Source organism: Arvicola amphibius, chromosome 3, assembly GCF_903992535.2.
Source record: "Arvicola amphibius chromosome 3, mArvAmp1.2, whole genome shotgun sequence".
Lineage (NCBI taxonomy): Eukaryota > Metazoa > Chordata > Mammalia > Rodentia > Cricetidae > Arvicola > Arvicola amphibius.
Window position 1 is genome coordinate 84662912 of NC_052049.1, and position 26062 is coordinate 84688973.

A 26062-nucleotide genomic window follows, 5' to 3' on the forward strand; every position below is an offset into this window, starting at 1 on the left:
CCTGTCCTGGAACTCACTCTGTAGACCAGGCTGGCCTCGAACTCACAGAGAATGATGGTTCTCTTTAAATTACATTTGCTTGTGTGTTCACGTGAATTCCATGGTGTACATGTGGAGGTTCTGAGAACTCACAAGGGTTGGCTCACTCTTCCTACCATGAGTCTGGGAGACAGAACTCAGGTCATCAGGCTTGGCAGCAAGGCCCTTGGTGTGCTCGGCCGGCCATCTTGCTCACTCCCTCTGAATCTCTCTGATTCATCCCTCTCTAGTTTTCATCCTTAGATCTTATTTGGTGAACCAGCTGATTGTTCTGCAGCTTGACGGTTTGGAATTTACTGTCCCTGTGGTGTATTTTTGCACGGTCCTCTTCAAAATGAAACTCAGAAAATTAAGAAAATGAATATGCTATTCTGAAAGAGGATTAAGATTTTTTATTAGTTTACAGTGGTTAGATATTAAAACAACATGCTCTTCCACAGAGCCTTTTTCTAAATGAGATTGATTTATCTGTGCTTCCAATAACATGGCTTCTTTTTAATGTGAATTGTATCACAAAATAAATAACTAAAAACAGCTCTGTACCCACAAAAGAAAAACCATTCACAAGACTCATAGTGCATGGCACTTGTTAGTGTCATTACAATTGAATGGAATGTTCTTAGTAGATACTTCTGGGAGCTGCAGCTGGTTACCTCAGCCTCTAGGGGCCTGGGAGATCTGTACCTTGGACTCTATCTGCCTCAGAGTCTGACTCCAAGGAGTCTTGATTTTACTCTGTCTCTCTGAATTTGTTGGATGTCTCTGAGCTCCAGGAGAGTCTAACTATACATGGCTTAGTCACTCCTCTTACTGTGACACAGTCTCTGGACATACCAGTAAAGAGCAGGCTTTGAAAGTTATCTTTTTAAAATCAGTGAACTCAGTTTTATGGGATTGCATGGTATCAGTGTTCACATCAGGACAGTGACAGCAGCCGCTCTCTGTTTCCTGTGCCGAACCTGCCTTAGTTCTCAGGAGCTCTGCAGGGTCTGTCTTCTAAGGGGATGGAGGACAGAGACAGGGTCTTGATGTATAGCCTAGGCTGGCCTCAGACTTGCTGCAATTCTCCTGCTTCAACTTCATGAGTGTTAGGATTAATGGTGCGAATTACCACACCCATTCAAAACCTTTCATTGCAATGTATTTCTTATGGACACCGGTGGAATTACAAGGAGGATATATTGGCTGTAGGAGAATGAAGAATGCAGATTTCATATGAACCATGATAAGACCCTCCTCATCTTAGGTTTTTAGCCCCAGCATAGTCTGTGCGGGGCCCTTAGAAATACGGGTGTGGCCCAAACCATCAGTAGGCCACATCTGTCAGGTGTTCCCCTGAGCCAGACTTTGTTTACCCATTAGGTTGCATTATTAGCTCATGATTTTTGACAGAGGTAGGGACATAGTCTCTGTTGTGAGGTAGTCTACATTTGAAACTTGGGTTTGCCACTTATTGTCTGTATAACATGAGAGAATTTATTCAACTTCTCTGTGTCTTAGTCTCTTCTAATGTAAAAAGAGGATTGACATAGATCCCATGTTTAAAGACAATTGCAAAGACTGAGTGATGGCTTTTGTTAATCCTTGGGATAGTTTGTTCCTGGCACATGGTAAGAACCACAAGCGCGTCAACGGATATTGGCTCATTTTACCCCCATCACAGATACCTCGAGGTTTTGGAAGTTTCATTTCCTTTTCCTCTGAGTTGAAACAATCCCTCCAGCCCTGAAAACACAGCTCATAAGACTTAGGCAACTATCTACCCCCTGCAAGGTAAGGCCCAGGGCGCCCAGAAAGTTGTAAGATCTCCAAAGTCCAGCCACTGATTTCAGCAGTCAGTAGTTGCTTAGACAGGAGACTGCAGTGGAGCTGCCAGCCAGCCAGCCAGCCAGCCAGCCAGGGCTGCAGCCTCTCTGATGCATTTCCCTTCTTTTCAGTGGTCCAGCTGCCTCTGAATCACACACGGCCCTGCAAACACGCGCCCGTTGCCGTAGATCATTAATAAACTCACTGGTTTACTAAATGAGCTTTGAGTGGAATCCTTCCTGTGGTCTATAGTCGGTGCCCTCTCTGGAGAGACAGACATTTGTTCATTATGTTGACAGTACTGAGATGAGGTCCCCCAAAGTCCCCCACATGCTGAGCACCAGTCTGGCTTTCTCACCAAGGCACACCTCCACATTTAAACTGCAGGTGCCCTGGGAGACAGCCCAAGATTTGTGTTCACGCAGATTAACAGAATTATGCGCTTGGTAGATCATTTCTTTTGGAGAAGATACAGCAGGAGAAAGAAGGGAGCATGAAGAGGGATTTTAAAGCCAATTTTATGCAGAGACTTTAGAGCTGAAAGAATGGATCTTGTCGTACTCCTTACTTTGTTTAATTCTTTTTCATGATTTGGTTGATCTGAGACCATTGCAAACAACTCTCTCCTTTTCCTTTCTGGTTCTTTAGTAGAAGGGGAATATGACGATTCAAGTCTACAAATTAAAAATAAAATAGGCAACACTTAAGTTTAACTTGGCGAATTGCTAATTTTATTGTTAATCTATGTCATTGGCAGCATAGAGACAGATCACTATATTATTAACACTAATAGCTAAAAAATTGCAAATTCTAATAGTTCCAGTCCTGAGAATATTTCTGGTTTTTGAGTGGGAATGGTTTAAATGGGAGAAAAGGTAGCAGTTAACAGGCTTTCAGTTATACATTAAAATAGGCAAGTTACTAGGGTTGCATATGTACATAAGATTTTTAAAAAGGAATTTATTTATATATTTTATGCACCCAAGTTCTTTGTTTGCATGTCTGCCTGCACATCAGAAGAGGGTATCGGATCCTGTTATACATGGTTGTAAGCTACCGTGGATTTGCTGGGAATTGAACTCGGGACCTCTGTAAAAGCCAATGCTCTTACTCACTGAGGCAGCTCTCCATTCCCTGTAGGTAAGATTTTTGAGTAAGAAGAAAAGACTTCCTTTTCTAATAAAATAGGTTGGGACCTGGAAATAGACTCAGCTACTGGCACGTCAGAGCCCAGGAGAGCACACAGTCACCGGAGCGCTGAAATGAGGACGTCTGGCAGTGTGGCCAGGGAGGCGACTCAAACGTGCCCAGTGTTTGGTTATTTGCACATAAAATGGAACAGCAGCCGCCTGTCAGTACTGGGGTGGGGCAGTGAGGGAGGAGAACTCCCAGGAGGACAGCCCCACTTGATGCTCAGAGAAAGGCAGCTAGTGAGGGCCACTTCTCAGTCTGGGAAACTGGAGCCAGTCATTAAAATACAAAGTAGAGCATGGTGGGGGAGGGGCGAACAGAAGCTCCAGGAAGTTAGGTGAGGTCACCACTGCAGTCTGCTGTGAGTGTAAGCTGGTCTTCCAGTGACATCAGAAACACAGAGCACACGAAATAAAACCACAACTCCAAATCCGAGCAATTGTGGAGAAATAATTGATTTAAAAATTGGAAATAATGTATCACTCAAAAAATACAAATTCATAGCCGCCTCCCTGACGCATAGGTGTCTAAGCTGGGCTGATTTTTCTGCCCCCTCCCCCCACTCCCTGACATACAGGTGTCTAAGCTGGGCTGATCATTCTGCCCCCCCAACACTGCCTGACATACAGGTGTCTAAGCTGGGCTGATCATTCTGACCCCCAACACTGCCTGACATACAGGTGTCTAAGCTGGGCTGATCATTCTGCCCCCCAACACTGCCTGATGTATAATTGTCTAAGATGGGCTGATCTTTCTGCGCCCCCCGACATACAGGTGTCTAAGCTGGGCTGATCATTCTGCCCATCATAGTTATCCCCCCCCCACACATTCGAGTTCATGTAGGCCAACAGCGTGTGAGGGTAAGTGCTACTGATGTATAACGATCCTGGAAGAACCGACCACTGTCAGCTCTACTGTGAATGTTGTCTTCTCCCCCATATGTACAAGTGAACATGCTTCTCACACAACAACAGTACACACTACATGCTATTTACTTCCGTATGATCATAGTACACAGTACATGTTATTTTCCAGGGTCCATATGTTTCTCACTGACCTTAACCACTGAGGCATCTTTCCTTGTTCCCATATCCTACAACTTTGAAGAAATAATTACTGCCCGAAAAGCAGTAACAATTATCTTCTGGTAAAATGGCCTTGATCATTTAGCTATTCAGATTTTAAAAACCCTATCATTCGTTTCATTAGCTTGCTGATTCTGAGAAGAAAGTTCCACACCAGTGAATTGTTAAAGACATCAGACCATCTCTTCAGAACCATAAGCACCGAGAATTCTCAGAAGACCTCCATTTGGTGGCTGTGAAAGCCACAATACATGCCTGCTCTTGAGGAAAAATTTGTGTTAGTAATAACATTTTTTTAAAAAAAGATTTATCTTATTTCAAATTACGTGTATGTATGTGTGTGTGTGCACATGCGCACAGGTGCCCTCAGAGGACAGAGGCAGCAGGGCCCCTGGAGCTGCAGCTGTTTATGAACCACCTGACCTGGATCCTGGGAACTGACCTAGGGTCCTTTGGAAGAGTAGCAAGCTGTCTCGCCGCTGAGTCATCCCTCCAGGACAGGCACTAGCTTGGTCTGCAGAGCTACAGGTCGTGAGTGCAAAGTTACCACACCATCAGCAAGAGGAAAGGTTAGCATCAGGCTTATAGGCAACCAAGGCAGAGACAATAAAAGAATAAATCTCATTTCCCTGAAAATTTATAATTAAACACCAGGTATGCACTGTTTTTCTATTGATATCCTAACGAATGCATGGTAATTCAAATAAACTTTGTTCAAATATGAAGCCTTCAAATGCACACACGCACATCCTGCCTTGGAAAAGTTCCTCTCGGGTGAGAGCTGTACCTTTTCTTGCTATCGTGAGCAGTCTGGAATTCTCCCATTTTCAGCAGCTCCCTGTGCAAGTGAAGTCTTTCCATTTCTATAATCCTCAGAAGATCATCACGTGACTGTAACTCATTCTTCACCTCTGACAGTCCTGCTTCCATGGCCTGCATTAAAAATTTTTGACGTTCATGTTAGAATTATGATGCATGATACATTCAAAACTAACATCTGGCCCTCAAAACAATACAGGACATCACCATTGCTCTTGGTTGTCCATCAGATCCTACTGCTGAAATACTGGCTGCAAGACCCAGGGAGATCAAGCCGATAGCTCCCTCCCTGCAGGGCAGCTTGCATAGTGCCAGAATATGCTATGCAGGCTGCTGTGGGAGACAATTGGGCAATGGTATTACCCAGCGGGAGACCCTGCACGGCACCAACATGCCAAGCAATAAGTGCCTGCCGGTGCAATAGTGGCACGAATGCTATGGAGAGAGACAACCAGTCCCATTCTGATTGGATTTGAGGCTTGCTCCACAGGAGGGAACTCATATCTGGGATGATGGGGAGATCACAAGTCCTAGGGAGAAGCTGCTGTTGTTACTTTGCTGACCAAACATGTTAAAGTTCCTTCTGAATATTTGTTTATATCCATAAGTCAGTGGTGTTCTCGGCCTTGGTCAGAGAAACTTCTTTTTGCAGTGGGCGGTGGTTAACTCAGAGAGGCATTACTGGTCAAAATGCTGAGAATAAGTGATGGTGGGCTCAGCCCTGAATGGGACATTTTATCTCCCACCCTCGAGGCTCTGGAAATACCAGCGGACAAGGAATGTTCAACATGATGTGTAGTGCACATGGCCTGGCCACTGCACTCATGAGCTCACAGCAGCTGTGGCTCACTGTGTAAGATAGGGCCTGTCAGCATCCCATCACTGGGGAGAGAGGGCTCTTGAGAACCCGCTCCTCCTAGGGAAGTTATGGGTAGTGATGGCTTCTGGGGAAAGGCAAGTCATTGTCTTCCATGATGTAGCCACAGGAGAGGTGCCATGTTACAGTATATAAGTTCACACCCATGGATGCAATCCTAGTGACACCCACAAGGTCACCCCCCACACTCACTTTCATACTCTCACACACATACATACATACACATACTCTGTCACACACACACTCATGCACACACACCTGCACACATAAATGCACACACACATTGTCACACATGCACACAAACACACTCACAGTCTCTCACAGTACTCACACATTTGCACATATGCTTACACACTTACATTCATATTCACATTCTCACACACACATACACACACATACACACTCTCACATACACATTCTCTCTCACACACACACATTCTCTCTCTCACACGCTCACACACACACATACACACACACACACACACACTTGAATGCAATTATACACATAAAGGTAAGGAGAGGACCAGTTAGGAAGAAGGAGGGATACAGTGGGGGAGGTGGGTTCTGGGAGAGGATAATGGTCATGAAAATGACTGAAATTCACCATATACATGTATGAAACTGTTAAATAATTTAAAAATTAAAAATTGACACTTAAAATCAATGTACTTAATTTTAAGTAAGGCATGTTTCCTCTTTTGCTTCCTCTGTCTTACAGAATTCCTTTCACTCATTGGACAAGTCCTCAGTGAGCTCCTATATACCTGGGAGCAGATGCTAGTCACCCTCAGTGAGCTCACCGGGCTGGACAAAGACAAAGAACAAATGACCAAGCCACCTCAAAGTAGTCACACCGTGCAAACCTGAAGCCATGCAGTTTGAATAAAGTACAAAGTGTGAACTCTAATCAATGCTGCTACTTTCTGATTAATGATTAACAGGAAGTAAGTGACAGATAATCTCACGACCAAAGCCGTCACTCAGCTTTCCTGACAAAGCTGGCAACGCGATGAGTTAGGAGCCTTGGTGTTCTCCCGCTCATGACAGTCAAGCTTCGCGGAAGTGTCTAGGAATAGCAGCGACCCCATAGGTCTGTCTGTGCAAGGCCTGAGCAGTTCAGAAGTGCAGCAGAGATGTGGACAGGAGAGAACGGGCAAGCGCAGTGGCCGAGGCTCCTCAGCCGGTGGGAGAGAGAACCTGCAGGAGACCAGCCTCCTTCTGGAGCAGGAGGGAAGAACAAACAGACGGAGGAGGTTCTACATTTGGATGGACAGGGAGCTTCAGAGCCTGGCTGGCTGTCGGGGAAGGGAGGAGGTGTCAGAAGTGGGGTTACAGACAGGCATTGGCCTCACTGACAGGGCAGGTGACTCATTGCAGGCGTGAGCACCGCTTGTGGGATTAGCTGCTGCACAGTCCCGGCAGGAAACCGAGGAACCACGCAGTGAGTGGCTCCTGTGGCTGGGTTCTTTCCTCTGACAAGTTCCCAAGGTTCACCATGCTGAACTACATCTACTCCTATTCATGGCTGAATTATATACCATTCATGGCTATACCACATTCTATCCATCAGTCGGTACACACTGTGGGCTAACTCTGCTTTTCGGCAGTCATGAGCAATGAGTCTGCTTTACTGATGGGAGTTCTTAGGAAGTTTCCTTAAAACAAAAGACTTCAATTACAAGTCTTTACCAAGGCCCTGGGCTTGGGAAGGAACTGATTACAATACTTAGCCACACACATTTCTGGTGACTCAGAAATAAATTGAAAAACACATTTAAAATGATGTCTTATGAGATAAGTTTAGATATTCTCTGTTTTGAAAAGTGGGGATTTTTCAGGTAGAGTTAAAATTTCAAAAACTAAAGAAGACTGAAACAATTAATTATACAGTAGAAAAGCAATTTACCTTAATGCAAAAGCCACCTGCTATGTTATGCAGGTGAAGAAGGGACAGCCTGAACATTCTGCTTTGTGGAATTCCCACCAAGGAACATGAATAGCAAACAGAGAGTGGGCGTGTCTTTCCTGGGGGAGAGAAGTGGGACAGTTCCCACTTTAGGCTGGTGACCTGAGGTGTCAGGGTGGCGGGAGTGGTCTGCTCTGTTTCTTGAAAACGTGACCTGAGTACCCAGGAGAAACCCGCTGTGCAATGATCCCGCGCCACAGGTGCGAGAATGTAAATTAAGGCAGACATTGTACAAGTTGGAAATAATGATTTGCAGATAAATAGGCAAAACAGACTGTAGCTGACAGAATAATGCAAATTGGTTGCAAAAATATAAGAACAATCAGGAGGACTTGTTGATACTGACAAATCTAAAACTTCGATCTTCTTGCTTTGGATTCAATAAGCCTGATTCGACATGAGAATTAATGGATCTTTAAAACTAGGAGGTAGTTTTGAAATTGGTACAATTTTGCATGAAAGCCAAATCAATTATTTGTCCATGTGTCAAACATCTGGGGAAATGATTGTTACTGGGACATTTTCAAGCATGTCTGGATCAATCTGAGCACTGGAAGCTCCCTTTAATTTTGATATTTTATGAAAACTAAATATAGATCAGGCATTTAGCAGTGAAATGTAGGTGTGTTGTAGGTGTTACACATACACAGATTTTTGATGACTTAGTATGAAAGCTGTAATATATCTCATTAACAATTTTCACATTTTGATTACATCTTAGATGACAATGATTTGATATACATACTACTTACATCAATTTACTCATTTCTCTCTAGTTTTTAATGTGATACAAGACAATTTCAGCCAAGGCTGGGGCTGGAGCTCAGCTGGTACAGTGCTTTATCCAGTGTGCACGAAGCCCTGGCTTCTGTCCTTCGCACAGCAGAAACAGAGTGTGGTGGTGTGTACCCAAACTCCCAATTCAGGAAGTGGAGGAGGAAAAGCTCACAATCACCTCAGGCTACATAGGGAGTTTAAGGGCAGCCTGGGCTATGCGAGACCCTGTCTCAAAAAACAAATCAATGAAGCAAAACAAAAACAATAACAAACACTCCAGAATTTCAATTAGACCTATGGTTGGATTATACTTCTTTTGGATAGTGCTGCTCTAGCTTTCAGTGATGCATTAACAAGCAAATGAGAAGTTAACTTTCCCAGCAGAGATGTTTGAAAGACAGAGTCACTTATTTTTGTCATTAATCGCTAGTGGAGATTTAAAAGCATGAGGGCATGTAGGATGTAAATAAACATGAGCAGTGGGTTTGTGTGCGGGCACCTCTCAAGGTTGCAGAAAGACGAATGATGTGCCTCCAGGAGATGCAGACACAGCTGGTAGCAGAATTACTGCAACTCATTAAATGACAGCAGCTTAGGGATCGCTGTCTTTCTGCATTTACACGCAAGACGTGGAACATTCTGTCAGGTGACTGAGAAGGGAGGGCCATTGTTTTTGCAATTGCACATTATGGTTCTAGTATTATTTACCTCTACTAATCCCTACTTGGTAAAATGCAGATTTTGTAGAACAAACCCGAGGCCCATCTGGCTAGTTAGGAACTGTCTAATGCTCTGAGAGGGACAGTATTTTTAAACCTTCAAATTAGCTGGCACCTGTAAGCAATGGGCTCTCAGCATTCAACAAAAAGCACAAGGACAGGCCGTAAGTGACACCTAGGAATGAAGCAGGGAAGAGGAAACAGAAGAAAGGAAAACACAGGAGTCTTGGTGCTTTTTTCCAAAGAGAAATTGTGGAACTTTTGAGCCAACTTACTTCTCAATTTTCAAAAATAAATTTTCTAGGACAACAGTTACTTTTCCCTGTTGAGCATGTTCCAAATAAGGCCCAAAGAGTTTGCCTTATTTACTACATGTAATTTGTGTGTGCATGTGTGTGCGTGAGTGCGTGTGTGCTTGCCTGCCTATGGTGTGGGAGTGCACATGCATGAGTGGCGAGGACAGTGGTGGACCCTGGGCATCTCTTATTGCTCTCCACCTAGTTTGATTTTATTGAGAAAGGGAGACAGGGTTTTTGTTTTGTTTTGTTTTGTTGTTGATGAGCCTGGAGCTCACTATTCAGCAAGACAGTCTGACGAGCAAAGCTCTTTGGATGCTCATGTCTGTCCCTAGCCACTTAGCAAGCACTGAGGGGAACAGACTTGCAGAGACCAGAGCCAAAAAGCCCCCAGCAAGAGACAAAACACAAAGCTCTTCAGTCCATGCAGTGTGACTGAAGCCCAGGGCAGAATATTTTGGAAGGACCTAGAAAAATAATCTGCTTATTCATTGTGTGTGATCTCGGCACAGGCTCCACCTACGAAGACAGCAGTGAAATGTGTGCTCACATTGTCTTTAAACAAGGCAGGACCAATGTCCCATCCCAGAGAAGGAGAGAATCCTGCTGGAGCCAGCAGCTGTGCAAATAGCTCTCACAGGCAGGTGGGTAAGTAGCAAGCTGAGTGCTGGGAGAGCCTGGCCAACCTCCAGGAAGAGAAGGATTAATCTTAGATTATGACAGAACCAGGGGAGATGCCACCACACCTGTCTGTGTCTGGAGGACGCCTAGTCCCCGTGTCTAGTGTTTTCAGTTCAATCTGGTTTATTTGTTTTCATCTGTCAAGTTAATGTTAAAATAATATCTTTCTCCAGACAGAGCTGGAGTTCAAGATGGGGGAGATGCAGGTCTCTTAGAAACATCCCTGGAGGAGAGAACATAGGAGCTTTGCGGTCTGTCCCCTCCCAAGCACAGTGAGGAGGACGTGGGGAGGACAGATGCTGATGTGCATGTTTCAGGACAGTCCCGTGGGGATGCAGCAGTGTGGGGATGGCAAGCTGGCCCAGGATCAGGAAATGACCCTGAGAACTGGAGAGCAGAAGCTTCTGGGGCAGAACATCCCAGAGAAACAGGGGTCTACCCAGGTAGTGAGCTTCAGGACACGGAGAGATGAGAGAAGCCAAGAGACAGGTGAACTGAATGAAGAAAACGGTAGAAACAACATTTGGAGGTAGGAAAGGAGGGTTAGAAGCAGAGAAAGGCTGGCGAGGATGTCTCAAGTGTCTTAATTTGTATGAGTAAGAAATGATTATGGGATAGCAAGCGCTGGTTTTGAAGATGTTGTTACCAAATGCCCCTACTATTTACAAAAAATAGAAAGAAAAAGTTGGCTTAAGGAGACCAAGCTGGGTACAGACCTGTAAATCTATCAATCTGATGGTGTCACCAAGACCTTCAGTTCCAGAAGCCTGCTCCATAGAGGCTTATGACCAATTGTGATGGTCAGACATCGAGGGGCCCAAAGAGTTCCTATGGGCCAGGTGGTTGGACCCTTGGGAGATGGGGTCTAGTGGACACCCCAGTCTGTCCTTCTTCCTCTTTGCTTGTGGGCCATGAGGTTTTAGTTTACCCTGCTACCCTACCGTGATGTTCTGCCCCACCACAGGCCACTCCCAAACTGTGAGCCTAAAGGAACATTTAATCATCACGGTCTACGCAGAGTGCTTTGCTACAGTGATGGGAGTGGACTGCCATGTGGAGGTCCCAACGATGAGTCAGAGCAGCTCCATGCCTCTCGCCGTTGACTAGGAGCTGTTCCACTGCACTGGTAAAAATACACATTGCCAGTGTGCTACTAAAAGACTCCAGAGGCTAACATACCCATGAGATTACTGCATTTACTCCAGAGAGAAGTACTATGGAGGGGAGCTCTGACCTGAGTTGACAGCACAACAGGAAGCTGTGTATAAGTGCCCTTATCCCTGTCAAGCCCGCTCATCAACAATAGCTGGAAATGAAGCTAAAAGCAAAGACCCTCACCCAGCACCGCCCCTGGCGCAGACCCTTGCCCGGCACCGCCCCTGGCGCAGACCCTCACCTGGCATTGCCTCTGGTACATCTTCAGTTCTTGTAGCAGCTTCTGGTTTTCATCCTGTAACTTGTTCCTGCTCAGTGCTATTTCACTCACCGCCGACTTTAACTTTTCAATAATAAACTCATCTCTCTGGCTGGCTTCACAGCCAGGATCTGATTCACACACCAGACGAGGGATCTCAGGGCTGCTGTCCTCTGGGCATTGCTTCTTACCATTTAGCAGAGTTTGGTAATTTTGTGCCTGTTTCTGAGAAATACAATAATCGGGTAAACGAAGTGGAGAATATAATATTTAAGCTTCCATGCAGTCAGAGAAGTAAAGAAATTAGTAAAGATATCTGTCAGTATTAAGCTTGGCTTGTGCAGTATAGTGTTATGCTTGTTTATAAACTCAATTTCAGATGATATGAGGAGAAAATGTATTTGCATAATTTCAGAGTAGGGAAGGGGTCTGGTATTAATCAAAAAAGACAATCTAGAAGCTATAATAAAAGAGAAATATTAATTCAACTGCATAATCATGGTTAAGAAATAAAAAACAGAAACAGATTAAGGGGGGAAAGAAGTTGCCAACACATAACTAGTTTTGGTAATTCCTAATGTGTAAAACCTACCATGGGTAAGGACATGTCAGACAAACCATATACACATATACTTTGTTTTGTTGCTGTTATTGTTTGTGAGTCGGAATCCTGTTATATACTGCAGGCTTGCCTCAAACTCATGACCCTCCTGCCTTTGCACCCCAAGTGCAGGGTCTAAGTGTCTTGAGCCACCCAGGACCCTCCCCCGAGGACCTCCAACTGCCAGATTCCACCCACAGAACACTCTAACTACCCTAACTGCTGGACCCTGACCCCACCCTACAGAGTAATAATTCCAATCTCTGGACACCAAATCCCACCAATCTCCACCCTGGAAAGCTCCAGCCCTTTCCCAAGGAGCTCTGTATGAGCCCTGCATCCTGTTCCGTTTGCTGATGTTTCTCACCCTAGCAGAGGCAGCCATCTCCTGTTTCTGTTTTTCCTCCTGACAAATCTCATGTGTGAGGTTTGTTGTGCAGTGTGACTTTGTGGTACTCTTTGGCTCATGGCTGCCAGGATACCTTTCCACCCGAGCTGTAATGCTGACACAGGGATAAAAGCATATGTGTCTAAAGATGTAACAGCAGCAGACTTTCGACCACAGACTGAGACCATGGTCACAAGGGGCTCATGCACATAGTTGTACTGTCTCCAGACCCACGATGGCTGCTGGCCCTCAGTTCACATTTCCATGAGTAAGTAGATTCTATACTGAATGCAAGGATGGCAGTAATTAATCTCTAATTATAATTTCCAGTGTAGACAATAGTTTACCTGAAATTGATTGCATTTTTCAGATAGTAATTTTTGTTGAGCATCCAAAGACACTAGGTGAGTCTGGTAGAGGATCTCCTGTTTGTCCCATTCCCTTGACTTCGCTCTAAATTCCTTTGGAATGGGGAAGGGAGAGATAAGAAAAACAGAAAAGGATTATTAACTAAAATTACAATGAACAGGGCTTTTTTCCTTTGTGCATCTTCATTAGGAGAAAAAAAACCCCAGTCTGTTCCTTACCTATTAGGAAAGCAAACAAGAAAATGATGGAATTACACATTGATTGATTACTACAGGTTCTGTGTCCTGCCTCTGAACCACTTGGACCAGGGAGTTTTATTTCAGATTTTGAATTATTTACATGTTTATAGTGAGATGCCTTGTTGATGCCATCCAAGTCTAAACACACACTCATCTGCTTCACACACCCTTTGTGTGCTCTGACAAAAGGTGATGGTATGTACCGTTTAATGTACCCATGCTGTGGCCACCCATATTACCTGTGACACCGTGTCTGCGCTGGGAAGCCTGGGACTCTGGAGCATTTGGGAACGTTAAGTTTTCAGAATAGGTGTGTTTAACCTGTGTATTTCAGTTTTTTAAAAAAATTACAGATTTTTTTTAACATACATAGAAACATACTGAAACCTTAGATCTCTTGCATGGCAAAGGGCAAGTGCTGACGAGGGAGAGTCAAACAACCTTGGCATCAGCTGGCACCTATCCACTTCTCAGGTGTGTCTCCCTTTCCTTCATTCTCTACACTTAGCCACTGGACATTTTCCTTCATCACTTAAGAGGTGGTGTCTAGGAGCTGGAGAGATGCTCAGCAATTAAGAGCCTGTACTACTCTTGCAGAGGGCCATCTGGGCCCAGGGGATCGGCCACCTCTCTCCCAGCAGCATCAACATTCACATGTATGCAGCCCCATAAATAAAAATAAAATAAATAAAATAGTTCTTTTAGAAGACGTCCGTTTATCAAGTTCTACGAACTCAGTGTTTGTGCATCTTTTAACACGTATGTTGAAGACTAAGGCTCACTGTTTTGAAATTGAAAGTTGGGCCTCTGGGAGGTTGTTGAGTTATGATCCTGGAGCCAGGATAGGTTGAATTAGTGTCCTTGTAATAAAAGATTAAGAAAATCCGGGGTCAGGCTGAGTATGGTGGCACACTCCTTTGATCCCAGCACGGAGGCAGGCAGATTTCTTAGTTTGAGGCCAGCCTAATCTAGAGAATGAGTTCCAGAACAGCCAGGGCTACAGAGAGAAATTCTGTCTCAAAAAAATCACAGACACACACACACACACTCATGAAAAAGAAAAAAAGAAAGGAAAGAAGGAGGGAAGAGAAAGAAAGAGAAAGAGAGAGAGAGAGAGAGAGAGAGAGAGAGAGAGAGAGAGCGCGAGAGAGCGCCAGGAGTCTGTGAGACAGTTCAGCTGGTAAAGCATTCACTGTGCAAGTCCAAGGATCCGAGTTTTCCCAGACATTGTATAAAATTCCTGAAAAGTGCATCCTTGCCCGCCTATGCCCGCCTATGCCCACCTATAACCCAGTGCTAGGAAGGCAGAGGCATGAGGATACTGGCCTAGCCATTCTAGCCAAATAGGGTCTCAGTGAGAGATCCTTTCTCAGAAAAGTTAAGTAGAAAGATGTAAATGGAGATCTTTCAGGGGTCTTGTTCCTTCAAACTGCATTAGCCTGGAAGGAATCCGCAGGTCCTCATTCTCTGTGAAAACAAAAGCAGAACATCTTTTCCAAAGCAACACATCCTTAGACTCAAATTTTAAAGTCAAGGTACCTTTAAAATATATATTTTGGTTTACTATAGCAGCCCTCAGAATCAAATGTCTCTCTGTAGTCAAACAATTCAAAGAAAACACATTAATATACATAATCCAGATTCTTTGTGTATTTTCCATCTTTACATGGCTTTTTTACTTTGTAATATTTTATCTTTACTCCCTTAATCTATGACCATCTGTACTCTTTCTTCTCTCTCTCTTAAGTCCATGTACATTATCCAACACTGTGACCCATTCAGATGTCTTTTTCATCTGAATCTGTCTTATTGTGTTTCTATAATCATTTTCTGACCAGGAGCACCTTTTTTTTTTTTTTTTAAATGCTAAGTAGGAGTGGCTAGGACCAACTCTGTGGCTCTGCCTGTTGGCTCTGCCCTGTCCAACATGGTGGAGGTTATGTTCACCGCCAGATCCAGGAACACAGTAGGTCTATGTTTCCATTAAGCAACTAGTAGCATGTTATTCACAAACCTTATTTAAGTGCAGGACCTTCAGAGCTATTCGTGCTACCAGCATGAACCAGAAAGTCAGCTCTTATAGGAGCGACTCAGTTTCTACTGCTAACACGGAATCAAGAAGCCTTCTCTTAAAGAAGATGTACTTGCCTCTAGCAAACAGAGCCTACCCAAGAAAATGCTGCTACCAAGAAGCCATGCTTAACTCTGTTCTTTTGTGTCTAGAATCCCTTTTCAATTCTTGCTTGATACCTGTTTTGTTACATGTAGTTTTATTACGTTAAAGTTAAAACCTTCCTTTTTATTTAGATAGAAAAGGGAAAATGATGTGGGATTTCTCCTCTGTGTGCGATGAATATGTTTTTTGTTTTAATCATTGGTTAATAAAGCAGTTTTGGCCAATGGCTTATCAGAGTGAAACCAGGTGGGAATCAGAGCAGAGATATATATAGAGAGTAGGCAAAGACAGAGATGCAATGTAGTTGATGAAGGAGAAGGACACTGGAACCTTACTGGTAAGCCACAACCTCATGGCGATACACAGATGAATAGAAATGGGTTAATTTAAGATATGGGCTAGTTAGGAAGACGCCTAAGCCATTGGCCAAACAGTGTTGTAATTAATATAGTTTCTGTGTGATTATTCAGGTCTGGGTGTCTGGGAAACCAACACACAGTTACCACTTACAGAAAAGAGATGAGGAAGATCCCTGATGCTGACTTCTGGCTCTTACACATGCATGCATTCTCATGAACACACACCTACCCCCAATCAAAGATAAGAATTTTCTCCCATTCCCCCTATTTCCTGCTGTTGAACCAAGATGAGGTCATTGTTTGAATCTCACCCTGTTGGCCCTTTGTCTAAGCTACCAAGCCTCTGCATTCTGCTGCAGTAGCCTGAGCTAATGCTGGCTTTATTGGCCTCTGGCTTTCAAAGCCATTGTGTATAGGGGGAAGCTAAAATCAACTCATTTGGGGAACAGAGAACGCATCTTGGCTTTCATTCAATGTGTGAACTGGGAAAGAAAATGTGGGACTAGCAGGACACAGTATGTTTAGCTACACAGTGCCCACTCAAAGAATGCAGCATGGAGCATGACCGCACAATGCAGCACTGTGAGCGACAGACTCAGCTTCGGAGGCACCAGAGAAGACAGTCCTGCATCTCCCTGCTGACTGCGCTGGCCAATGCAGAGTGTCTTTCTGTCCAGGCTTTAGAAAGCTAGCACGGAGGACTTTACACTCTAAGCTCTGCTTACAGCACCTGGTTTGGACCTATTTCATGACTAACCCCTGCCCCGCTTCTAAAGTAGAGGAGGAGCACACACAGAAACAAGCCCCTTGCAGTACACAAGTACAATAAGACTGTCACAGGAAAGCCAAGGGGATATTTTTTCTACTATGTCAAGTAGGAACATGGCGTGTTTGGGCAGAGTGTTTTGAAAATGGCTACAGGGGCTGACTGGGCTATCCTGGTAAAGAAACGTGTTAATTCTGAGGATGCAAACTATACCTTGCTTAGAATGAGAAAAACAGCTTTTCATATTTCCTGCATAGAAATGATTTTGAGGAATATTTGGAAGAATTTAAGTGTTTTTTTTCATAGTTCTAATCAGTGAAGGAGGTCTGTAGTGAAGTAGACTTTGTAGGAATTCAGGGCAATCTGAATCAAGTGGAGAGAGCGCGTCTGAAGAAATGCAGGAACAGCTCACGTTATAACAACTCTATTTACTAGGGCAATGAGGACAGTCCATTTGAGCTATGGACTGATTTGACACTCGATGATGTAAAAATTAAGAATGAGTCTTCAGCAACAGTTACACATTAGCTTCTAAATAGAGGATGAAAATATTTACAAATCAACACAAATTAGATTTCAAGAATGTGATTTTAATATTTATGATGATTTCATGAGGAAACCTATTATTTTGTATGCTAACTTTAGGAATTATTTATTTATTTTTTTAGTTTAAATATAACCCTTTGGGGGGAAAATAGCAAAAATGGAATAAGATTGGTTTAAACAGCAAATATGTTTTCTTTTTTTAATGTTTCAGATAAGGTCTCATTGTTTAGCTAAGCTGGCCTTGTCAAGTCCTGCCTTCGCCGCTCAAGTGCTGAGATTAGCAGTATGACCCTCATGGCCAGTTGAGAAAGTACCTTTTAGATCATAAATATACTTATCTTCACCTACTTAACATCCACAAATAATCTTAAATAGTCCCCAGAATGCTTTAGGGGGAGGCAGTAGCATTCACTTTAGCTCATAAGGGCTAAAGTAGGCATGGATGCAGTCTAGGATGGCTAGTCAGCATCACAGACGTACCGGTGGGTACTCAAACAGTCCAGATTCCTTCGCTATTCAGAGGTACGGCTCTCAAGGTTAGGCAGTCAGCGTGGTGCAGTCAGCAATGTGGGACTTCCTGAAGGCCAGCCTGGGAAAGTCACTCAGCCCAACAGGGAATTCTTAAGACTACAAAGCCTTCCCTGAGCCACCTAGGTTGTCAGTCGGTTATGTCATTAAAATGAGTGTTTCTGGTGATAACTGGGATATGAGTTTTTAGTGGTGGTTGTTTTAAAAGAGCCCTTCTTCTGAGCCCCGAGAAACAGTGCTGAGTGACGTGTCAGCGATTCTACACATTACAAAATGGGCTCAACTCCTTATTAGAATTTTTTCATACTTACATAAAAATGGAGAGTAACCAAACCACATGATCTTTACCGCTTAGCAGTAACTAACAGTCTCTCTCATTTCTCGCTCTTATTTCTTGAAGTATTTTAAGGGAATTTTCTGAATGCATGTATTTTCACCCCTAAATGTGCCAGCATGTATCTAAATATAAAAGTGTGTGTGTATGTATATCCTCCTACAGAATCAACTGTAAAGCCTTTTCTGGGGTGTGTGTGTATGTGTGCATTAGGAGGGCAAAGGGCAGTCTCGGGTGGTATTCCTCAGAGCCGTTCCCTTTGCATTTTGACTTTGTGTCTTTCTTGACCTGGAACTTAGTGATTAGGCGAGGCTGACTGGTCAGTGGGCCCCGGATCCACCTGCTTCGGGCTCCTTAGTGCTGGGATTACAGGTGTGCACCACCATGCCCAGTTCTAGACTTAGGGTCTGGAGCTTGAGCTTAGGTCCTCGTGCTTGTGAGACAAGTACTTCACTGACTGAACTGTCCCTCAGTCCCATTGGCCTAATGCACTGACCAGAGATGTAACTTCTAAGGCTAACATGGCCTAAATGTCGGAGTAGTCAGCGAGTAGGGTAAGGGTGCTCTGTGTGATAAGCATGATGTTCTCCCACTGCACACACACCGTCTCTATGTTATTACATATGTTACTATGTTACATATGTGCTTGTTTGAAAACAAGAGCAGCTATCTCCTGCATGCTATTTCTGGATGGCCGTAAGAAAAACAGCTATGTTGGACGCCAATAATCATTCAAATTACACGGTATTTAGTCAAGACTCTTGCATAACTATAAGCATATTCCTGAGGTGTTGTCAGAAACATGTATATGAATGTGGGTCCCCTCCAGAAGCCCAAAAGAACCAAGAGGACAATGGGTGTTCTGACTTTCATGTCAAGAAGGGGTGAGTTCTCCAGAGTCTGTGTTTGAGTACCTCCTGAGAGGTCGTCCCCCACACCCCGTGAGGGGCTGGGAGTAGGTGTCAGGATTTCCTTGAATGCCTTTTGCTGGGTGATAGTGGCTTTTGTATCTGAGGAGCCCCATCTTACCCAGCCAGGCGTAGAACCTGTGGGCCTTCTACCACCCTGGCTAGTTCCAGGGCTGGGATCTCAAACTGCAATTCTTTCTGCTTTGACAAATGTTTTGGAGCAGGAGTGAGAAAAAAAGAGCAGACTAAGGTGGTAGTAGCTGAAGACAAAGAGACAGGAGGAGAGGCTAAAGACAGACCCAGACGAGAACCGCAAGGACGAGAAAGGCCTAAGAGCTCTGAGCTGTCTCTGACCTTGGTCCCTGGGAGATGCAGGGTTGTCCTGAGTTCGTGAGTAGGAAAAAACCGAGACTGTTGGCTGGGGTTGGGTCCTGAGGAGAAGGAAAGGAACTGGATAGAGTAGCACAAAGGCTAAGGAGAAAGTGACCCCCTAGACCATGCTGTGGCCCAACAAACCAGATGTCAGGAGCTCACGGAGACACCGTCCCTTACACAGGAAGAAAGACAGCTGGTTTGTGTTAGCTAAAGCTGTAACATTAAAAGGCTGAGAAGAAAGGTCTTGGCAACCTTTTCAGAGATGTATCTTAGAAATTCTCAGCCTCATAGGAGAACTTAAATGGAGTGGCATTAGGCCTTTAAAGAAAACCAAACCAAACAAAAACCCAAAAAAGCTGGGATGTCGGGCCCTATTCTGAAAACACCTTTGAGGCTCTCCTGATACTTAAATGGACATTAAAAGATTTATTAGGTATTCGATTTAAGTGACCCCAGGGTGCTCTTCAATTTCACTCAACAGTGGCAAGAGTCTTTGTACTTCGTTTATTTCAGCTCTCCCAGTATGTGTGCGTGTGTGTATTATAAATCATAGTTATTTCTGAATTCACTAAGTGCCTGAAGCAGAGGTGCCCTGAGAGGCCATACTGGGTGCCATGCGCCTGGAAACCACGCCCGCGTCTCCAGTACCCCGTCTTCAGAACACAGGAACGGGGAACGTGTGCTTACCTCCAGCTTCTGGTTCAAACTGCTCAGCTCGAAGGGTATTTCTTCTTTGCTGGGGGCTTCCTTTCGGTGAACTTGGTTTTGCTTCATCTGGTGTAACCTCAGTTTTTCAAAGTTATTGGTTAGCTTAGAAAACTGTAAATGACAGGAAATAGTACCAGTTACTTCCAGCTGGCCTTCCCAAACGCCCTTTTTCGCGCGGCTTTTCAAAAACGAAAGTCATGATTAGAAAGCACGGGAAAACTTAAATGTCCCAATTAGTGAGGATGGAACCTGCTATTAAAACTCAGCCACGGAGGCTGAGCGTGACTCCTTCTGTGAGTGGAACTGGGCCTTCCTGAGCTGGGCACGAGCTGATGACTCACTTGGGAAATGTTTGGTTCAGTTTTGTTTGAAGGGTGTGTGGGCAGCAAAACTAACAGCCTAACAAAAATAACCCACACGTTTTCCTCACTTTTCCTCAATGCCATCTTGTGTTGATAACTCTAACTCAGCAATTCGGTTGATGTAACAGGCGGCTCGCATTTCGTGTACGCCCACAGCTTCGTATCGTGGCGTCTGAGGAAACTTCAGAGTCCCTGGTCATTGTTTACATTGACTCTTTCTGTGTGGAGATGGCTACGGAGGTGGCCCAGCCGTTGCCGACGGACTCAGGGTCCATCTCACAGGGTTCTGGTGCGTTCGGTAGCAGTCTCTGCATGTCTGTCGGAGGGCTAATCTCTTCCCCTGAGTCATCTTGGCAGCACATCTGCTTTAGTTTCTTAAGCATAGCATACTGGAGTTGTATCTGTTTTTTTCTTTCTGCTTTCCTGTGTCATCATATTTGAAGGGAATTCCTTGAACAGCTCATTGAGCTGGGTCCTATTTTTATGTATCTGGCACTCTTTAGTGCGGTTAGGGCCATTTTTGTTTAATATAATTATGGATATGCTCAATTTAAGCTTGGCTTCTTGTGTTTTGTTTCCTGGCTTCCTCTAGCCTGTGCTTTGGTTTTACTTTCCTGTCGTCTCATGGCTCACGGAGATTTTAAGGCTCCACTGTGAGTTGCGGATAGTTTTGAGTGTCTCTCCACATCTTTTCCAGTCTTTTCTCCAGGCATCAGATTGTATGTGCACAGCCTGCTGTAGTCTGCAGGTATTCGACACTTCTCTAGTTCAAACGTGGAATTCTTATTTTCTTTTCATCCCAACTCTTTTATAAGCAAAAATTAACATATTTTTGATGCACACACTAGAAATTACATTAGGAATTTAATTTTTAAAAAATCAAACAATTAGCAAAACTCAAGAGCAGAAGGAAAGTCTGTGGTCAGGGACCCAGGATTTTTTTTTACCAGATGTTTTTTTGGTGCCTGAGAAGACCCCTCGTTGCCACTGTGTTAGGATAACGTGACTGTTAACAAAGGCTAGGGTTTCCCTCTGACTGTGCCTTGGTTTTCCTGTCACTTCTGAAGTATATTTTCTTTGTAATAGAATCCCAGAATCGACAGTCCTGTTCTCTCATCATTTGTGACCTTTCTGCTCCTTCACACAAGAGGTGGCCGCTACCCAAGTTGTTTTTCCCTTCGCTGAGACTTGTCTCTTTCAAATGCTTCTGGGGTTGTTTTTGTCTTTTCTATATTTCTTTGAGTTTATCTTGTTTGAGTTCACTTAGCTTGGTGACTCTGTGGTCAAAATTTTGGGGCATGTTAGAATAGTGTGTGTGTGCATGCATGCATGTCCATGTGTGCATGTGCATATTTTGAGACAGGTTTTCTTTGTGCATCATTGACTACCCTAGAGCTCACTCTGTAGATCAGACTGGCTTTGAACTCATGGAGATTTACCTTCCTCTGCCTCCAGATTTCTGGAATTAAAGGCGTGTGCCACCACTGCCTGGTTAGAATATTATAATTTTTAGTGATTTCAAGCATGTTTGTAAGTGTTAACTGAATCATCTTTATGACCACTGCCTCAAAGTCCTAGTCAGATTATCCTAATACTGCCATTGACATCTGCTGATCCGGTCTTCATTTACACTTGAGAGCTGGTTTTTGCTATTGTGAGTGATTCCCTGTAGGAACCTGGAAACTTGGGGACACTGTGTCTCAGAACTATGTGTTCTGACTTTGTTGCAGCAGGGAAGAGGGAAGATCATGACTAACGCTGGCCGCAGTGGAAGTCAGGTGCCAAGGGCAAGTGCTCCTCATAGCAGCTGAGAGGAACGGCGTTCCGAGGACCCTCACAGTGTCATGCTGACCGCCCTGTGACTGGAGGGCATGGGTACCCACTACTGCTTCTCATACAGACGTCAGCAGAGGTGGGATGAGGTGAATCTTCACCTTGCTGCTTTATGAGGCTTCCTCTGACACCACCCTCAGGAGCAAGGGGTAGAGTGCCTCATTCCCTATTCACAAAGCAGTTTTAGAAACCCAGGCTCCATGAACTGGGGAGGTTTGGCTGAGGTTTGACATTAGTAATATAGTCCTTATCCACATTTGGTCTTCTTGACACCACTCAGGCAGGGGGCCTAGGAGTGGAGTTCTATCCGGGTTTTCTACTCAGTGTTTGTTGGTGGACCAGGGTCATAGTTATTCTTCTGTGGCACTTGGCTATTTTTGAGAATTTTTTTTGTTGGTAGGCTTCCTGCTTTATGGTTTTCCTGCTACAGATGACAAGGTTTCCTCCAGCTCTGCCCACTGCTTGTCTGTCTGCATCCACTATTGTGTCTGGGCTGTGTGGCATGCTAAAACAAATCCCAGGAGAATCACTGGTGCCCTGTTCTGGCTCTCAAGCTCCCCCAGCAACCTGTCTCTTCTCCCTACTTTCTACCAAGTTCACATGCTGTCTTACAACGTTCAGGGCTTTCAACTGTGCTTAGGAGGGCAGCAGAACAGAGATAACCTACCTCTCCAGAAGATTCAGACATCCCCACACTGAACTGTCAGAGTGAATATGGACCTGTGTTGCTATCTTTGTAGGAGGAAAAAAAGCCAACATTGATTGCCTCAAATTTTTGATGCGTCTGGGCTCAGCTCAGAAAACTATGCAGTTTCACAGTACAAGCTGCCTTCTAGTGGCACATGCCTGAATTGCAGGCAAGATGTAGACCTGGCTAGTCCAAAACATTTTTAAATAGCAGTTAAACAATGGCTTCAAATGTTTCCTCTTCCATGTTTAATGGCTGAATCCCCTTTCTAAAAAAGATATTTAAGGAGAAGCAGTGCATGTTCCAGGCTCCTTTAACTAGGTTATTACATATGAAAGCTTTGCTTTTCAAGAAGCGTTAGTGGGCGGAGTTCACAATCATGGCACAGTCCCTACTGACTCCTTTACTAGGTTAGGGACCTCAGCACCTGCTGTGCCAGGATGCTGAGGTGACTTCTGCCTATGAGGCACTGGCTTCTATGAACAGCCCATCAGTAGCCCAACTTGGTTCTTCCAACCACTTACTTCAGAGTAGCAAACATCCATATTTTAGGCTGCTATGCAAGAAACCCTATCCCCAGAAATAATCATAGGAAATAATTTTGTGGGTCTCTTAACTAATTATCATTAAAAATATTGCTTCTGGAGAGACAGAAATTTATCTGTCTGGTACCCTGTCAGAGTGAAGGCAATGCAGATGGCATCTGAGTTGACAGCCTAGTAGGAGAGACAAATCAGGACACAGAGGATACTGAAAGCCAGAGACAAGTATGCAATTAAGTCACAAGAACATTTCCTTGTGTTTAAAACACTTTTTAAAAATTTAACAATTGTATAGGTTGCTGGGTGGTGGTGACACACACCTTTAATCCCAACACTCCTGGGAGGCAGAGGCAGGCGGATCTCTGTGAGTTCGAGGTCAGCCTGGTCTACAAGAGCTAGTTCCAGGACAGGCTCCAAAGCTACAGAGAAACTCTATCTCAAAACAAACAAACAAAAATTGTATAGGTCAAAACATGTATCCAAATATGTGACATTTAGTAGGTTCTCTTACTTGAGCTTTGAGGGTCTGTAGCTGCCCTTCATAGTTCTGAGTCATTACTAAATTACATTTTTCTAGACTGTCCAACTTCTGTCGAAGTAAGCCCACCTGCATGAAGAACAAACTTTAAATTAGCTTTTCTTGAATTTTACCTTTAAAAAAGGAAAAGTGCAATCCAAGTTAAACTGCTGCACCGAGCCAAGAGTAAATATTTGTCTGGCAGTTCTTAAAATAGCTGCTATTAACTGCATTCTCAGAAACCACACGTCTCTAGCTTGGTCCACTGCCACATATGAGGACAGCACGGAAGTGTGCTAGCACTGTTGCATTTTAAATTAAGATTTAGAATTTATTCTGTATCATCTGTTTGAGAGGCTGTGCCATTGTTACTTGTGTAGAACTTCTGCTAATGTAACACAAAGATTTTTCTTTCAGTTAGGTTCCATCCCTTATCAGTTTGGCAGTCTACAGATAATAGTTGCATTTTAGAGGAACTAACACATTAATGAGAAAATAAAAATGTTTAAGAGGGTTTGTTAAGAATTTGAATTATTCTCTTTAAATGCAGACTACACATCGGTGTCACTGCCGGTCCTTGCATATTCCAGGACCTGGGACCTGCCTTTCCTGTCAAGGGAAACCACAGTTACGCCCACCTGTGAGACACCAACGCCCTCAGCTTTGCCCAAACCAAGTTCTATCTAGAAGTCGCAGAGCCAGAAGGTGGCTGATGGACGCTTCTGTGGCATGTGATTCCTGACTGACTTTCCCTTTATGCCTCTCCCAGAGTCCAGACCTGTAGGTCTGCACGTACTTTTTTGCAACCCCCAGGGTCTATGGGCTCTCACATTCTCCCGTGAGCACCAGCTCGGCAGTGAGCGGCCTTGGGAGTGTAAGAAGCCTTTCTAAGTTGGCACTGCGGGTGTACACTGCACACCCCCACACACCCATGCACATAGGACAACACATGCACACTAGAACACACACACATGAGAACCTACACACGCACATACACATCCATGCACATATGAGAACACACACACCCATACATACACAACCATGCATACCTATGCACATATGAGAACACATCCCCCCATACATACACATGCATACACATGCACACTCACACACATCCATGCATATCCTCCACAAGAACACACATCCAAGAACACACACACACACATACACACACACCCTCAGGAGAACATACACGCACATGCGCTCACACTGTTACCAAATGCACTCTCCTTTGGCAATTAACTCTCGATATGCTTGTTCACAGAATGTTTTTCCAGCAGACCAGAGGCAGCAAACACTCCTGAACTACTGAACAAGGACAGCTTTGGTCTCCATGGCAGGAGATGAAAGCGTTTTACCTTTGTTTCCAAACACTCTTCCTTCGCATGTACCTTAAATGTCTGGTTACATTTATTGGCAGCACTGATGTAGTGAGTGTCTCCATTGGTAAGTGCCTGACTTACTCTCTGCATCTATTTGATAGCACACATTTCCACCAGCTGTGCTGACAGGATTGTAAGTGACAAATGAGTTTAGAGCGTGAACTCTTTACTGGCATGTGAGCTCAGTACCTCCTGGCCTTTCTGGTCCAAGCAAGTCTGTGCATTGGCCAACTCTTGATCCCGGAGGTCTAACCGTGTCTCTAAAGCCCGCATCTTCCTTTCCCAGTCCAGCTTCTTGTTGCTCACCATGATGTCAATTTGTTCCATCAGTTCCTGAAGCTCTGCTTCACAAGGAGACGCTCTGGTGAATATACAAAAGTGAGACAGTTTCAGAAGGCTAAGATGGGGCGGGAAGGATTCCTGCTTCACTGTACAGCCTCATCGCTTCCTCAAATGGCTCAACTGTTTAAGAAGCCACAAAGCTGTGGGCTAAACTCGTAAATAACAAAGGTCATTTCAGAGATAATAGCGTTTGTTTTAGGGTTTCAATAGCCGTGATGAAACACCAGAACCAAAAACACCAGAACCAAAAGCAAGCCGGGAAGAAAGGGTCTATCCGGTTTACACTTCCATGCTGCAGTCCATCACCGAAGGAAGTCAGAACAGGAGCTCAAACAGGGCAGGAATCTGGAGGCAGGAGCTGATGTGGAGGCCGTGGAGGGATGCTGCTTACTGGCTTGCTCACCATGGCTTGCTCAATAAAATCCCAGG

At 44.3% G+C, this 26062-nt stretch overlaps 1 protein-coding gene across 2 annotated transcripts in view; it reads right to left on the minus strand.

The window, feature by feature from the left end:
- Deup1 (deuterosome assembly protein 1) overlaps positions 1 to 25645 on the minus strand; it is a 49433-nt gene extending 23788 nt beyond the window's left edge. For both annotated transcript variants that reach the window (XM_038322993.1, XM_038322991.1), the window contains exons 1-7: positions 25481 to 25645; positions 23904 to 23999; positions 19947 to 20078; positions 13007 to 13120; positions 11653 to 11895; positions 4909 to 5054; positions 2414 to 2519 (exon numbers count right to left, since the gene is read on the minus strand). In XM_038322993.1, coding sequence (XP_038178921.1) covers positions 2414 to 2519; positions 4909 to 5054; positions 11653 to 11895; positions 13007 to 13120; positions 19947 to 20078; positions 23904 to 23999; positions 25481 to 25618 — 975 coding nt within the window. In that variant the 5' untranslated portion in view covers positions 25619 to 25645. The remainder of the gene's footprint in view (positions 1 to 2413; positions 2520 to 4908; positions 5055 to 11652; positions 11896 to 13006; positions 13121 to 19946; positions 20079 to 23903; positions 24000 to 25480) is intronic.
- Between the last annotated feature and the right edge of the window lie 417 nt (positions 25646 to 26062).